This window comes from Ceratotherium simum, chromosome 13, assembly GCF_057802395.1.
Source record: "Ceratotherium simum simum isolate JZ-2026a chromosome 13, ASM5780239v1, whole genome shotgun sequence".
Lineage (NCBI taxonomy): Eukaryota > Metazoa > Chordata > Mammalia > Perissodactyla > Rhinocerotidae > Ceratotherium > Ceratotherium simum.
The window spans coordinates 60,067,440-60,083,838 of NC_141912.1; the positions used below are offsets into that span (position 1 = coordinate 60,067,440).

Sequence of the window (16,399 nt, forward strand, 5' to 3'; positions counted from 1 at the left end):
ATAACTTGTAATCCTAGAAGAAATAAGTTAGAAATACGAGGAGGGGTTGTAGCCCTGCAGTACAATGATGGTGGGATCGTTCTCATCAGGACATTACCGTTTTAATAGTGAGAGCATGTGTGGTATAAATAAATAAGTAGCCATTTTTACAAAGGTGTTCATGATGTAACAATTTTCCAAATATCAATAATTATTGTTTTCTACATCAAAAGAAAAATAAAAGTAACACACACACACACACACACACCCATACATACATAATCCAAATAATTTAAACTAAGATAATTGAAGTAGAAATCCTATTAAAACATCTAAGTAACTTTAATTTTAATGGAAATCATAATTGGGCTTCTATAAAACAAACTAGCTCTGCTATCCTAACAAGGTGCATATATCCACAAAAAATCACAATGAATAAAAGATCATTTTAGACTGCTATCTTTTATTACTATTTCAATAAGTTCTTTTGGTCAATCCTCTAATGAAGTGTCAAAATTTTCCAAAGCAATTCCGTGTATAATAATGCACCGCAGTTAGTCAAACATTTTATTCACGTAAATTCATTATAGTCTACTTTCATATAAGAATGAAGCTATTACACTCGAAGGACAGGCAACACAAAGACACCACCAAATAGGAGAGCAATTTGCCTTTCGTTCCTATGGGGAGAGAAAGAAATGGTTGCTAGGAGCTGTGCTCAAGGACTAGAAAAGTGAAATAAACAGCAAACACAAGAAAATTGAAAGAAAGACAGCTAACTTGTTGACTCATGTCTGATTACAGTGCTAAGACTTTGTCAAGATGAAGAATTGCTTCAAAATAATAAAGGATATTTGATGCAAATACTCAATATTCATCTATGTTAAAAGTAATCGTAAAAAGGTTGATATTTAGATATTTCAGATAAATGAAAACTATTTATTTTGAGTTATTCATTTTATGTATACCTTAACAAATACCTTTTAAGTACTCTCATTCTCGTGTTATTAATTCAGTTGCAACCATGCATGGTATGAAATTTTAATAGTTAAAAATATCAACTTTGCTAAGTTCCTAATATGAGGCTCTCACTACTCTTCTCTTCCACTCAAATTAGCAGGATTGAGCTCACAACCTATTGAAAGGAGATGAATACCTAATATTTTCCTCTACAGAAGGGGTCTACATTTTTTTCTCTAAAGAGCCAGATAGTAATTATGTTAGACTTTGTGGCCATAATGTCACTGGAACTACTCAACCTCCCTATTGTATCATGAAAACGGTGGGAGATTATATGTAAATGCATGTGAATGGCTATGTTATGTTATTTTGCTTTTATTTCTTTGATAAAAACAGACAGTTCTTTAAAGCACTTTATTAGTATTAACCTAGCAATTTTGTGAAGTAGACATTTTCCGTACACCCATTGTCATAGACTGAATGTTTATGTCTCTCCCTAAAGTCATATTTTGAAACCCTGCCCTCAACTGATGGTATTGGGAGGCGGAGCCTTTGGGAGGTAATTAGGATTAGAAGAGGTCTTGAGGATGGAGCCCTCAAGAATGGGACTAATGCCCTCATAAACGTCATGAGAGAGCTTTCTTCCTCTCTCTGCTCTCTGTCATGTGATGATACGGTGAGAAGTCAGCAGTCTGCAACCTGGAAGAGAGGGCTTTCCCTAGAACCTGACTGTGCTGGCACCATGATCTTGATCTTCCAGCCTCTAGAACTGTGAGAAATGAATTTCTGTTGCCTATAAGCCGTCCAGTCTGTAGTATTTTGTTACAGCAGCCTGAGATGGTGTGGCACACAGACTTTATTCTAACCCCTCCCCATCTCCTGGGTCCAGGTCCACGTCCTGACCAGCAAGTGGGCTCACTCGTCGCTCAGAAAGACCCTCTTATGCGCGGTGTTGGTGTAGGGATGCCGACGTCACTCCATGTCTGCTGTGGCCTCCTGCTCCAGCGTGCCCAGGTGGATCATGTACAACTTCAGTTCAAAGCGAGGCCTGACCTCAGTCAGCTCCGCGCTGCGGTGGTCAGTCTTCTTGTACACATGGTGCCGGAAGGAGATGTAGTCGTCCTGGTTCGCAAAGGTGATGACTCGGTGGCTGTCATCTTTGGGTACCGGGAACAGGTAACGGAGTATGTCAGAGACCCGCTTGCCCAGGCGGGAGGAGAAGCCATGCACGATGAGGTGAGGCTTGGCCTCTGACACAGTGCCCATGTCGGGAACATCATGCCGCATGACCACGTTGCACAGTGCGAAGTAAGCAGTAGGGCCGAAGGGCAGGTGACTGACAATGAAGCCCACAGGTGTGCCTCGATGCTCGTGGACAACTAGCAGGTCAGAGACCCCGTTGGCCTTGCAGGCTCGCACCAGTGCCCCCATCTCATGTCGGCCACGGTTCATGTGCTGGGCACCCAGGAACACCAACTTCAGCTCCTTTGCAAACATCTTGAGGCGGGAACTGGGGTCATGGGAAGTAGTGATCATGACATTGGGATCCTTGACCCCTGCCCATCGATATTCATCATCCATGTGGTTGGTCACACCTTCACCACCAGCATCCTCAAACTCCAGGGACTCCTGTAAGGCCAGAGCCTCCCGGCACAACTCAGTGGGAATCAGGCGGTTCTCTGAAAAGAGGTTCACCCAGACTCACACCTTTTTTTTGTTGTTGTTTTGCTTTTTTTTTGTTTTAAATCTGGTAAATTGGAATGATTCATCATCAAGACAGCAATTGGGGAGTGGTCATGGACAGGGGAGAGGAAGGGAGGCAGGGGAGGCAAGGCTCTTGACTCTGTAATCTGTCCATTACAGATGAGGTAACTGAGACACATGGAAGATAGTTCAAGAAATACACCATCCCTACATCGTTCATCAGACACTTTGAGGAATGTCTGCAAAAAGCACAAAATGCAAGACTGCATTTAGAGAAGTATCTAAAGATGTGCACAGAGCAAAAACGACACATAGGAGCAAGTGGATATGGCCCCTAAAATAAATCCATCCCCATGCTCCAACTCTAAGTAGTAGGAGGCTAAAATCAAGCAGGTCGTAGAACACTGGGTTAGGGCATGGGAAGGTGTGGTGGAATCCAAATCAGACTTTAGGAGTGCATAGATTACATATCCCAGTATGCAATTTTAGGTTAGGATACACGGGACTAGCCACTATCCATCAGCCAAAGTTTTCATTTAATAAGTGCAAGTTTTTCTGGTAGAGAAACTGCATTTTCAAGTAGCAAACTACTTTTGAGCAACAAAAATAAATTGATATCAACAAAAAGAAATGGAAAGAAGTTCTGCCATTAATACTAAAAGTATCTGCCTCAAGATCACAGTTAGTGTATCTCCAGGTAGGTAGGAGAATAAAGCCCCTACAAATCTAATTTCATTGTCATGTTTAATCAAAGCCTTAATGATTTAAACAGGGATCTCCCTACTCTCTGGCTAAAAGCACCTCACCCCCCAATACCAGACAAACTTAGACGCTTCTCAGTGAAATTGAGAAAACAGAAAAGTGAAACCACACAGATGAAAACAGTCAGTATTTCAAAAGGAAAGTTGAAAAATAAGGCAATCACCGTTCTCTGGAGCAGAGATACTGCTAGAAGGAGAATAGGGTAGAAATCTACAATTCATGGATTGATAAACCAAAACCTGAGATGTTTTCTGAAAAGAAAGATAAAAGTCAATCTTTTGGTAATTCTTATTGAAATGTGAGAGAATATAGTGACATTAAGAATATTAAAATTGTGATTTATATATTTTTGATTATATGTATTAAAAGGAGATTAAAATATAATAAAATAGTTAAACAATTCCATGTTACTAAAAATTGAAAACTGAAAAATGTACCAAAATTAACACAAATAAATACAAAATGGCTGAATACACCAATAATTTAAAATATAACTTTTTTTGGGGGGGTGAGGAAGATTAGCCCTGAGCTAACATCTGTTGCCAATCCCCCTCTTTTTGCTGAGGAAGACTGGCCCTGAGCTAACATCTCTGCCCATCTTCCTCTATTTTTTATATGTGGGACACCTGCCACAGCATGGCTTGACAAGTGGTGCATAGGTCCGTGCCCGGGATCTGAACCTGAGTACCCTGGGCAGCCGAAGCGGAGAGTGCAAACTTAACCATTACGCCACCAGGCCAGCCCCTAAAATATAACTTTTAAAGAAAATAATCAGAGAACTATCCTCCAAAAGGAGACTGAACCTGATTTTTCTGAATCTTCAAAATCTATGAAACTTTTAAAATCCTATTCATTATGTTCTAGAACAGCCCATGTTCAATAGAAATAAAATGTCACATGCAATTTGAAGTTTTCTAGTAGGCACATCTAAAAAAATAAAGGAAGCAAGTGAAATTAATTTTAATAATACATTTAATTTGCCTCAAAAGATCACGAATAAAATTATTTCAACACGTAATCAATATGAAATATTAAAAATGTAATATTTTAAATTTTTTTACACAAAGCCTTTGAAAACCAAAGTGGGAAAGTATGTATTTTGCACTTACAGCACATCTGAATTTGAAATAGCCAAATTCCAAGTACTTAATAAACATAGCTGCCCTAATACTGGAAAGAAATAAGTCACCCAGAGTAGATGGGATATTGATAGAATTATTTTAAGCCACATAGACTGAATCTGTCAAAAATCCTAACAAGAATATCCCCACAAATATGGAAAACAAAATAATGGCCTACAGATTGGAAATGCTCAATACATATCCCAATTGCCAAGAAAGGAGATGCCAAGGAGTGCAGTATCTACAGGACAATGGCTCTGATTTCCCAGGCCAATAAAGTGATGCTCAACGTGCTGCAACAAAGCTTTTACCTTACATGGAGCAAGAAATGCTGATGTCCAAGCTGGATTTGAAAAAGGGAGAGGCACATGAGATCTAATTGTGGTTATTTGTCGGCTACTAGAGAGCTCCAAAGAATTTCAGAAGAAGGTCAGTCTGTTCTACAGATTACAGTTAAGCCTTTGACTGCATGGATTATGAAAAGCTATGCGCTGCTCTGAAAGAAATGGGAGAGCCTCAGCACTTGATTGTCCTGATGTGTAACCTGTATTGTGGACAAGACGTCACTGTCGGGACAGAATGTGGAGAGACAGAATGGTTTCCTATGGGCAAAGGTGTCAGACAAAGGTGCATTTAATCTCCCTGTTTAATCTGTACACAGAACACATCATACAAAAAACTAGGCTAGACCCAGATGAAGGAGGAGTGAAAACTGGTGAGGGAAATATGCAGATGACACCATCTTACTGGCAGAAAGCAGCACTGACTTGAAACGACTTCTGATGAAAGTGAAAGAAGAAAGTGCCCAAGCAGAACTGCATTCAAATATCAAGAAGACAGAAATCATGACTACAGAAGAACCACACAACTTGAACGTAGATAATGAAGACACTGAATTTGTTCAAGATTTTGTTTACCTTGGGTCAGTCATCAATTTAAGTGGAGACTGCAGCCAAGAAATCAAGAGAAGATTGAGACAAGGGCAGCAATGAAAGCATTAGGGAAGATCATCAAGTGTAAGGAAGAGTCATTAGACACCAAGGCCAAGATTACCCACACCCTCGTATTCCCAATTACCAGGTATGGATGTGAGAGCTGGACAGTGCAGAAGCCTGACAGGAAGAAAAATTGATTCATTTGAAATATGGTGCTGGAGGAGAGCTCTACAGATACTCTGGACTGCCAGAAAGGTGAACAGGTGGGTCCTAGAGCAAATTAAGCCTGAACTATCACGGGTGGAAAAATGATAAAAACTGAAGCTGTCCTACTTTGGGCACATCAGGAGAAGGCAGGATTCTTTGGAAAAGACAATAATGGAAAGGAATGAAGGAATAGAGGAAAAGAGGAAGACCAAATATGAGATGGATTGACTCCATGAGGAAAGCCATAGCCATGAGTCTACAGGAGCTGAGTAGGGCTGTTGAGGACAGGACATTGTGGACATCACTCATTCATAGGGTGGCCAGGAGTCAGGCTGACTTGATGGCACCTAACAACAATACATAAGTGGCTAGTGGCTCTGTACTGGATAGTACATTTCTAGAGCACAGGAAAAAAGTAAATCTTCCAATCTCATCTCACAAAGCTACTCTAAACTTGACAGCAAATACATAAGCATGACACTAAATTGCAGTCTCATGATTAAGGATGGAAGAATATTAAATGAAATATTAGTAATTCAATTTCATTAATATTGAAAAGTAGTAATAAACACAACCAATTTAGGTGCATTCTAAGACTGAAAAATTTTAGAAAATCTATGAATATAATGTCACATCAATAGAAGTAAGAACCTATAAGTCTGAAGGATAATAAAGTTAAATGGTTCTAAGAATAGTCATCGTAATAAATTTTGTTGAATTAACTGTATATCCCTCCAAAAATAAAAGATTCCTAACCGCTATCTCATGTCTTACAAAAATAGTCATCAATCCAGTCAAATTGTATATTTAAATGTGAAGGGTAAAACAATAAAAATTCCAGAAATTAAGATTCCTTAGACTTGATAAAGATCATTAAAATTTCATTAAAAATGAGAACATCTATTTAGTCAAAGACATCATTTAGACAGTAAAATCCAGGTAAGAGAATGATAAAAAATATTTTTAACACCATAACTAGCAAATACAGTCATATTAGTAACTCTTACAAATCAGTAAAAACATGTAAATAATATATATGTATATTTGTATATATGATATACATGTATGTATATTATACAAACACTATATACGTATGTGTGTATAAATATGTATATATATTTTTTTATTTTTTATTTTTATTTTATTTATTTATTTTTTTTGTGAGGAAGATCAGCCCTGAGCTAACATCTGTGCTAATCTTCCTCTTTTTGCTGAGGAAGACCGGCTCTGAGCTAACATCTATTGCCAATCCTCCTCCTTTTTCCTCCCCAAAGCCCCAGTAGATAGTTGTGTGTCGTAGTTGCACATCCTTCTAGTTGCTGTATGTGGGACGCAGCCTCAGCATGGCCGGAGAAGTGGTGCGTCGGTGCGCGCCAGGGATCCGAACCCGGGCCGCCAGCAGTGGAGCGTGTGCACTTAACCGCTAAGCCACGGGGCCGGCCCTAAATATGTATATATAAAACAACTCAAGATAAAAAAATGGACAAAACATTTAAATAGGCCCTTCACAAAGGAAGGTATCAAATGTCCAATAAAGATTCAAAGCATTAGTAAACATAGAAATAAAAATTAAACCAAAATGAAAAGCTGCTGTGTGCTTACCACAGTGGCTGTAATAAAAACGGGTGACGTGCAGAGTGATGTTTCTTGTAGAGCAAAGAGAAGTTCCATACACCGCTAATGGGAGTATAAGTTAGCTCAATCCCTTTGGAAAACATTTTATTACCTACTAAAATTTAACAGACACATAAACCACCACTAGAAAGTCCGCTGATGTGTACATATTCGTATATAGCCATATATATATATACACACATGTACGTACAGGTATAGGCATGTATACATATCCTTACAAAGGAGCAACAAGAGACGAGTGCAGGGAACCTTATATCATAATAGCCTTCAACTGGAAATTGCCTAAATGATGTCCATCATCATTAGAATAGATATATAATTTTGATATGTCCATACAATCAAAAAGCACGCAGCCATGTCTTTAGCTAAAGCTGAACTCTCACAAACATAATATGAATATAAAATGCTCAACAGAATAGAGATCATACTGCAAAATTCCATTCCTATAAAGATTAAGTGAAGGAAAACAAAACTAGACTGCAAAAATTCAGGACAGCTTTTATCTTTGGGAGTAAGGGGTGGGGGACAGTTACTGGGAAGGAGTAGGAAGAGAGCTCCTGGGATGCTGGCAGTCTTTTATTTCTTGATCTATGTCGTAGTTATGTGGGATTTTAGTTTGCGAGAGCTTTGTATTCGAAAAGTTAAATGCAATTTAAAAATACATGTCGTTAAAGCCATGCACAAAACTAAAAGAAAAATAACTGGTTAAAAAAATAACTTCCATTGTATGTGACAGGATGATGTTCTTCCTTGTTTCTAGCCGTATGCTCGTGTCACTGGTAATCAAATGTTAGCCAACCTCAGAATCACTGGAGGGCTTATTAAAACGAATTGCTGGCCCTCGTTTCTGAAGCTCATGATTCACAAGGTCTGCGTTTGGTACCAAAAATTGAGAATTTTCATTTCCAACAAGTTCCCAGGAGATGCTGATGCTGTTGATGTGGGATCACACGTTATAAACCACTGACTTTTTCTACTGTCTTCGAAATATGCTTTCTTCCATCCTTACAGTCACCTGACTCACTCCCTCGCCCCAGCCCCTGTCAAGTCACATAATAGATTTCCCTGCCCCCAACCACAATCACCACCTTTAGAGGACCCTCCTCTGTGCTTCTATAACAGTGTCCTTAGAAACTTAGGTCTATGTTTTATCTCTCTGTCTAGGTTTCTAATTTCTCCATTATATGTGGCATTCCGTAGGGTTCATTTTATTCCCTAGAATGTGTCCTATTACATCTGGTGAATCAATAAAAAAATCCCATCTAATTCTCAATTTCCTACATGGCTTAAAATTTTTCTTTTAGGTTCCTATGCTTCTTGTCTTTAGTTCTCCCTGCTTCAAAGCCAAATTTAATCCCAGATTCCCTGGGGTTCCCTTTCTTCTATATCCCCAATGGGTAATGGAATTTAGGATGACACTTGTATCCTGGCAGCCTCCTGCCTCACTAACTCAGCAAAAGACTGCAAAGGTTGTTCCACATGTAATATTTTTACTTCCTTCTTTCTTGGTGGGGTGCGCCATTCCCCTCACTAAGTTACCAGAAGATTAACAATCCATTGCCCTCCTTTGATTATGCCCCCTAGCAATTTTATTTCTATTTTCCTTCTCCCTTTTCCTCCTCTAACCTTGCTTGTAAGACTTTTCTGATGGTCTGTGGATTATCTCATTATTTGCTTTATTCTAGTTTTACTTTCAACAAAAACACTTTTATAGGAAATAAATGTATCTCCTATGTTCTTCACCCTCTGCTTTCAGAACCAGTACTTTCCTTATTACATCCTTCCCCTTCTCCTTTCTGGGCCACCGAACCTGTCTTTAATACACAATATTTAAAAAATGCAGTCATCCTCTTGTGTTTGAAAAATATTATGTTTTCTATGTTTAATGAAAAGTCTCTGTTTTATAGTTCATCAAATCCACGTCTTTTTATCAATTAGTACACAATTACATTTTTTAGAGAAGAAGTTTTGGGGACATGTATCTTAAATTTATGCATGCTTTGGAATTTTGTTTCTATCACAGAAATATTCAAATACTCTAGTATTCAGATAATGTGTTGTGTATTAATTTAGGCATGTATAGGTAATGGATCCCTTACCTCTGTCTGAAGATGGCAGAAATATTATGTCTTCAACTACCTTCACACCTAGAAGCTATTATAAATAAGAAGTGAGGAAAGTTTCTCTGCCTTTCCAATCTCAAATGCATGTAAACTATTACTCTTATGTTTTCTGTTTAAATCAAATTCGTGCCAGGAAGATAAACTATAAACAAAGGTTAGAAGCTTTTTTTTCTTCGTTGGTGTCTCTGTGTCTAAGAGTGTTATTTCAGACATTTATAACCAATGAAAATTGAATGTCTAATGTAATTAAATGTGCAATTCAGTTACAAAGCTCTCCTTTAACCAACTGTGTTTGTCAGTTGCAAAGCCTTTAGTTGTATAAATATATATTTGATTACAAAGGTAATAGTGAATACTATGATTAGCTATTCTTTCAAAAGGGTAGGAAAATATTCTTTTTGTGTATAAATAGTGACTGAAAAAGTTACACTTAAAGAACCTTGAATTAGAAACTAATCTGCCCTATATATGTTCTCTATAATCACTGAAGACAATTTATACAGTTAATTTTAAATACATTTAGTAAATGTACCTAAGTAAAACAAGTAAAATTTTGAAATGTGGTTTCTGGTTCTAAACTGTGGCCTATTCAAAACTGTATCTATCAAAGCATAGATATTTGTTTTCTTTTTTTATTGGAGTATAATTGACATACAATATCTTATTAGTTTACCTCATAGCGAGTCAATATTTATATACATTACAAAATGATCACCAAGATAAATCTAGCTACCATCTGTCACCACGTAGAGTTATTACAATATTACTGACCTTATTCTCTACGCTGTACATTACATCCCAGTGACTTAATTTTATAACTGGTAGTCTGTACCTCTTAATCCCCTTCACCCCTTCCCACCATCCTAATTCCTTCCCCATCTGGTAACCTCAAGTTTGTTTCCTCTATCTATAAGTCTGCCTCTGTTTTGTTTTGTTTGTTCGTTTGTTTTGTTTTGTAGATTCCACATATAAGTGACATCATACAGAATTTGTCTTTCTCTGTCTGACTTATTTCACTTAACATAATACCCTGAAGGTCTATCTATGTTGTGGCAAATGGCCAGATTTCATTCTTTTTTATGGCTGAGTAATATTATATAATATTATATATATACACCACATCTTCTTTATCCATTCATCTATCAACGTTTTCTTTATCTTTTGGGAGCACATTAAAACAATAGCAGTAATTTACTCTTATATGAAGGAATTCCAAAAATCAACCTATTAATTCTGCTGTCCTCCGTACATTGGTGTCATGTTTTCCTGAGTGGAGTGGCCTGCGAAACCACCTCCACTTCTTTTCATTTTTCTATTTTGAGGAAGATTGGCCTTGAGCTAACATCTGTTGCCAGTCTTTCTCTTTCTTTTTTTTCTCCCCAAAGCCCCAGTAGATAGTTGCGCGCCATAGTTGTACATCCTTCTAGTTGCTCTATGTGGGATGCTGCCTCAGCATGGCTTGATGAGCGGTGAGTATGTCCGCGGCCAGGATCCAAACCGGCGAACCCTGGGCCTCCAAAGCGGAGCGTGCAAACTTAACTGCTATGCCACCGAACCGGCCCCCATTTTTTCTTTTTTCAATAATAGCCGTCTTAACAGTTTTGAGGTGATATCTCACTGTGGTTTTGATTTGCATTTCCCTGATGGTTAGTGATATTGAGCACTTTTTCATAGAATTATTGGTCATTTGTATGTCTTCTTTGGAGAAAAATCTATTCAGGTCTTTTGCTCATTTTTTAATGAGGTTATTTGTTTTTTTGCTATTGAATTGTAGGAATCCATTATATTTTTTAAATATTAACCCCTTGTCAGATATAAGATTTGTAAATATTTTCTCCCATTCTATAGGTTGCCTTTTTATTTTGTTGAATGTTTCTTTTGCTGTGTAGAAGCTTTTTAGTTTAATGTAGTCCACTTGTTTATTTTTGCTTTTGTTGTTTCCACTTTTTAAACTGTCCTGTTCCTCTCTGTCTCTCTATCAAAGTTGATTTTATAAAAGTCAATTGTGGGGAACAAAGATAATATGATGAATAAATTGGATTGTGGGACTTTTTCTTTCACATATACCCTTCTTTAATATTCTCTTTTATAATCATATGCAATAAATTTAGAATATATACTGTAATGTAAAAATTTTGTTTTAGGGATTTAAACAGAAGTCAATAAGTTGCAAGTCTTTTCTTATGAATTTAGATGATTTATAATATAACCTGAATGTTAATCTTTAATTGTTTACATGTATTGAAAATGTGCTCTATTTTGTGACTTCATTGAAATTTTTTGCTTTTTTAATTATTATGAGTTCTTATTATTAATGTAGTCAAATACATCAATACTTTTTTCTAGGTTTAATACTTTGAATGTGTATGTTATTCGTGTGTACACGTGTGTGTCTTAAGAAAATATTCCCCATAATGAAGTCCCAATCTTCTACTATATTTTTTAATAAAAGTTTTAAAGTTTGATCTTTTTTTTTAAGTTAGTGTAGGGATAACCCTTGTCCTAGTTTTGCCTTCATAATTAGTCTTGATATCTGCAAGGGCATATCACTCCATTTTTTGTTTAAGAGCATCACAGCCATCATCCGGTCTACCAATCAAATTTTGCAGTCATCTTATCAAATTTCTTGGAAAACTGTTTTGGGACATTGATCAAAATTATAGATCGAATGGAAAATTAATTGACATAAGTAAGATAGTCTTCTTGTGCATGAACAGGCTATTTCTCTTAATATATTTACACATGTTTAAATGCCTTAAAATGTAGATATACCTTGCCTATCTCATGTTAGATTTGTTCCATAGCTAACATGTATTTCTATTCATAGTAAAAAATGTTTCTTTTTAAATTGTGTGTTCCAACAGCTCATTAACAGGGTATAAAATAACACTTTACTGTTATGTGGTAAAAATATACCCACCTCCCTTGTTAAACTATTTTAACACAGTTAATTTATGAAGGAAATATTGTGGTAACTATTTTCCATATATGATCTTATTTGATCCTTATGAAAACTCTGTGAAGAAGAAATATTTATGTCCATTTACAGTTGAAGAGCCTGAGGGTATGATTGTGTCTATTCATAATAGTAACAAAGCTAGAAGTGCAGGATGCTGATATAGAACCAATGTCTCTCTGCCTCCAAAGACCTCGTACTTAACCACCGTGAAAAGATACTTTGAATACAATTTTTAATTCTACACATGGATATCATCAAGATCAAGGCTCATAAGAGCATTTTTTTCTAGAAGATTAAGCATGTAAATACACTCAGAATTTTAAAATTTTAGAAAATCATATAATAAGAAAATTTAAGGAACTAGAAACTTTTTACATTGAAAGTAAAAGATTTAGGGGCACATTATAACTATTTTTAGATACAAAAATAGATATATCTATGAAAATATAATTATTCTCTTTCATCATAGGGGTAGAACCAGAATTATTTGCTAGGACAGGCAGCATATTTGAGTCAACCTTAACTGTACTTAACAATTAGAAACATGCATTAATTAAAGAGACTACATTATGACAAAGTAGCATCCTGTTCAGTGCTGAATGTAGACCACTCATGATTGATTCACATCTACAATGGAAGGTACAGATTAAAGTCATTCAGATTTGAAATAATTTTAATGGCATGGAAATATAATATGTGGTTTATTATATTCAGGATATTATTTATGATATAATAGTGAATGAAAACAGGAGATTCAAAATCATATATTTCCATTTAGGTATGTTTCCATTTAGGTAGACTATACTGAGAACAAGATACATAATTATAATAAAATATGCATAATACATTTTATGATCAGAAAACAAAAATGAAGTGATTATTTGTTTCATTAGTAATATAATGCAATTTAAAAGTATGATATTATGAGTATCAAATGAGAATTTATACTCATCAAGTTAGCAAATTTATTTTAACTTTTGTAATGATATTAACCACTATTGATGAGGATAGTATATAATGACCTCTTTTATATACCAATACTAGGATTGTAAACTTGCTCGCCAAGTCTTGAAGGAAATTTCTCAACATGCGTATGTCAAGAATCTTAAAAATGTTCATACTTTTGACCTAATAATTTCATGTCTAAGAATTTATTCTAAATTTTACTCCAAAATAATCAGTGATATACCCAAGAGTTATATTATAGCATTATTTGTAATGGCAAAATTTTAAAAATGAACATACAAACAGTTGAATGGTTAAATAAATATATTGATATGATAGAACACTAAGTAGCCATTAAGTTTCATAATTACATCAAACGCTTACATAGTGTTTATTATGTGCCAGCCACTGCTACAAATTTTTACATATTTTTACTCATTTCAAATTTCACATCTTTTCTATGAAGTGGTCACTGTCATTAAACTCATTTTTTAGAAACACTGAGATTAATTAACTACTCAAGGTCAGAGCTGGAATTTACTCCAAATCTATGCCCCTTTCTCACTATCGTCTCTCTTAAACTATTAAGAGACAAAATGATGACTGACTAGCTCATAGGCATAAAATTCTCCTTTGCCTTAAACTCCATCCATACCTCCAGGCCTTCAACAAAACGAAGAAAATTATATAAATTATACAAAATCGTGCATCATCAAAAAATTTCTGTTAAATATAACGCAAGTTGGAACAAATTGCTGAAAAGATATCAAAACCTGCAAGTGTATCAAAGAGACACCTTGTTGCATTGCTAATAAATCCCCCTCTGGAGGCAGCAGAATGGAATTGTGGGCTGTAAATAAAAGATATTCTGGCACAAGACTTCTGGCAACAATTAATTGGAAGAGAAATTACTTGGGGCGGGAGCATTGTGTGCAACAAGAACACACCTCTCAGAATCCTGTTTTTACAGCCACTAGAGTTCAACAGTACTGGAAAGCAGCCTACCCTGCCAGCCCCCGGGATTCTTCCACTGGATATACAAAGTTGAAAAACAAAAAACAGTGAGATGGGGTTACTCAATGCATCTTTTAGCAGCCGCGGAAATGAAGCTGGTCATAGTCCAAGAGAAAACTAAATACTGAAATCTGACCCCTCCTATCACGGTCCCACTGCCCATAAAGAGAAGTGTCAGTTAATAAAATACCCTTTCCAGGATGCTCACTTCTCTGGTCCCAGACTCACTTCTCAACCAGCTAATTTACTTAGGTATCAACACTCCTCCAGTTCACAACCTAAGAAGATGATATGGGCACTTGAACAGACAATAAAGTAAACCAAAGAGAAAAACCCACATTGCCTGTGGAGAAATACCAGGGATAAAGATTTCTTTCTTGCTTAGGGTGAATTCCCAGAAAACAAAAACAAATAATTTGAAGCTGAGGAAAATATCCTAGAAAATAAATGAAGAAAACACTGATAGGCAGAGAAATGACCTTTTCATGATGGTAGTGACAATATTAGTTAATATTTTATAGTAACATTTCATGTTTACCATGCCAGGCAGAGTTCTATTAGCTTTACCTGGATGGCTGCCTTAATCCGCATATACACTCTATCACATAGTATTATTACTCCCGTTATACATGAAGAAAATAAAGCATAGGGAAGTTGAGTAATTTGCTTAAATTGACACAGCTACAGATGGTAAAACCTTGTGTCAGACCCAGGGGTCCATCTCCACATTCTGCATTTAACCAGAGGTCATGTAACTTTTTTCTTGCACCTCCTTCCAGTTACTGCCTTAACAATCAAATTTATTGAAAGATTTTCTACACCCACTGCCTCAAATCTGGCTTTTCTTCCCACCATATCAGATTGTGGACAAGATAACTAACAATCATCATACTGCAGAATCCAATGAACATGTCAGTGTTTTTGTTAACTGACCTTCCAGCAGGGCAGCAATTAAAGTGTGGATCATGCCGTACTTTCTTTAAAAATTGTGGTAAAAGCACTTAACATGAGATGTACCATGATAACCAATGTTTAAGTGTACAGTACGGTACATTAGCTATAGGCACTATGTTTTACTAGAAGATTGCTGGAACTTAGCATCTTGCATAATTGAAATTTTATAGTCTTTGGAAAAAACTCCCCATTTTCCTCTCCCTTCAGCCTTTGGAAACCACCATTCTACTCTCTGTTTCTCTGAGTTTGACTATTTTGGATACCTCATATAAGTGGAATCATGCAGTATTTGTCATTCTGTGATTGGCTTATTTTACTCAGCATAATGGCCTCCAGGTTCATCCATGTTGTTATATATGGCAGATTTCCTTTTGTTTTGTTTTTTGCTGAGGGAGATTCGCCCTGAGCTAACATCTGTGCCAATCTTCCTCTATTTCGTAAGGGGGTCGCCGCCACAGCATGGCTGACAAGTGTTGTAGGTCCAAGTGGTGTAGGTCTGCGCCCCGGATCCAAAGCTGCAAAACCGGGCCGCCGAAGCGGAGCACACTGAACTTAACTGCTACACCATGGGGCTGGGCCCAAGATTTCCTTCTGTTCAAAGGCTCAATAATATTCCATTATATGTATATACCATATTTTCTTTATCCATTTATCTGTCAATGGGCATTTAGGTTGTTTCCATATCTTGGCTACTATCAATAATTATTCAATGACCACGGGAGTGAAAATATCCTCTTTGGGATCCTGATCTCAATTCTTTTGGCTATATACTGAGAAGTGAGATTTCTAGATCATATGGTAGTTGTATTTTGAATTTCTTTAGGACCCTCCATAATGTTTTCCATAACAGCTGCACCCTTTTACATTCTCATCAACGGTGTACAAGGGTTCCAATTTCTCCATATCTTCTCCAACACTTATTTTCTGTTCCTTTGATAATAGCCATCCTAACAAGTATGATGTACTATTTCATTGTGGTTTTGATATGCATTTCCTTGATGATTAGTGATGCTGAGCACCTTTTCATATACCTGTTTGCTATTTGTATTTATTACTTGGACAAATCTATTCAAGACTTGCTCATTTTTAAGTTGGGTTTAT

General features: G+C 36.4%; 2 protein-coding genes across 2 annotated transcripts in view; both read right to left on the reverse strand.

The window, feature by feature from the left end:
• The window catches only part of LOC147915741 (protein eyes shut homolog), a 150,850-nt gene that overhangs the window by 77,950 nt on the left and 56,501 nt on the right, over positions 1-16,399 (reverse strand). The window lies entirely within an intron of this gene.
• On the reverse strand, positions 1,778-15,311 carry LOC106800874 (U3 small nucleolar ribonucleoprotein IMP4-like). The gene is made up of 2 exons (XM_087437892.1): positions 15,278-15,311; positions 1,778-2,618 (listed from the first exon to the last, which is right to left on the reverse strand). Exons 1-2 carry the CDS (start codon positions 15,309-15,311, stop codon positions 1,912-1,914), a joined length of 741 nt encoding a protein of 246 aa, XP_087294018.1. The 3' UTR covers positions 1,778-1,911.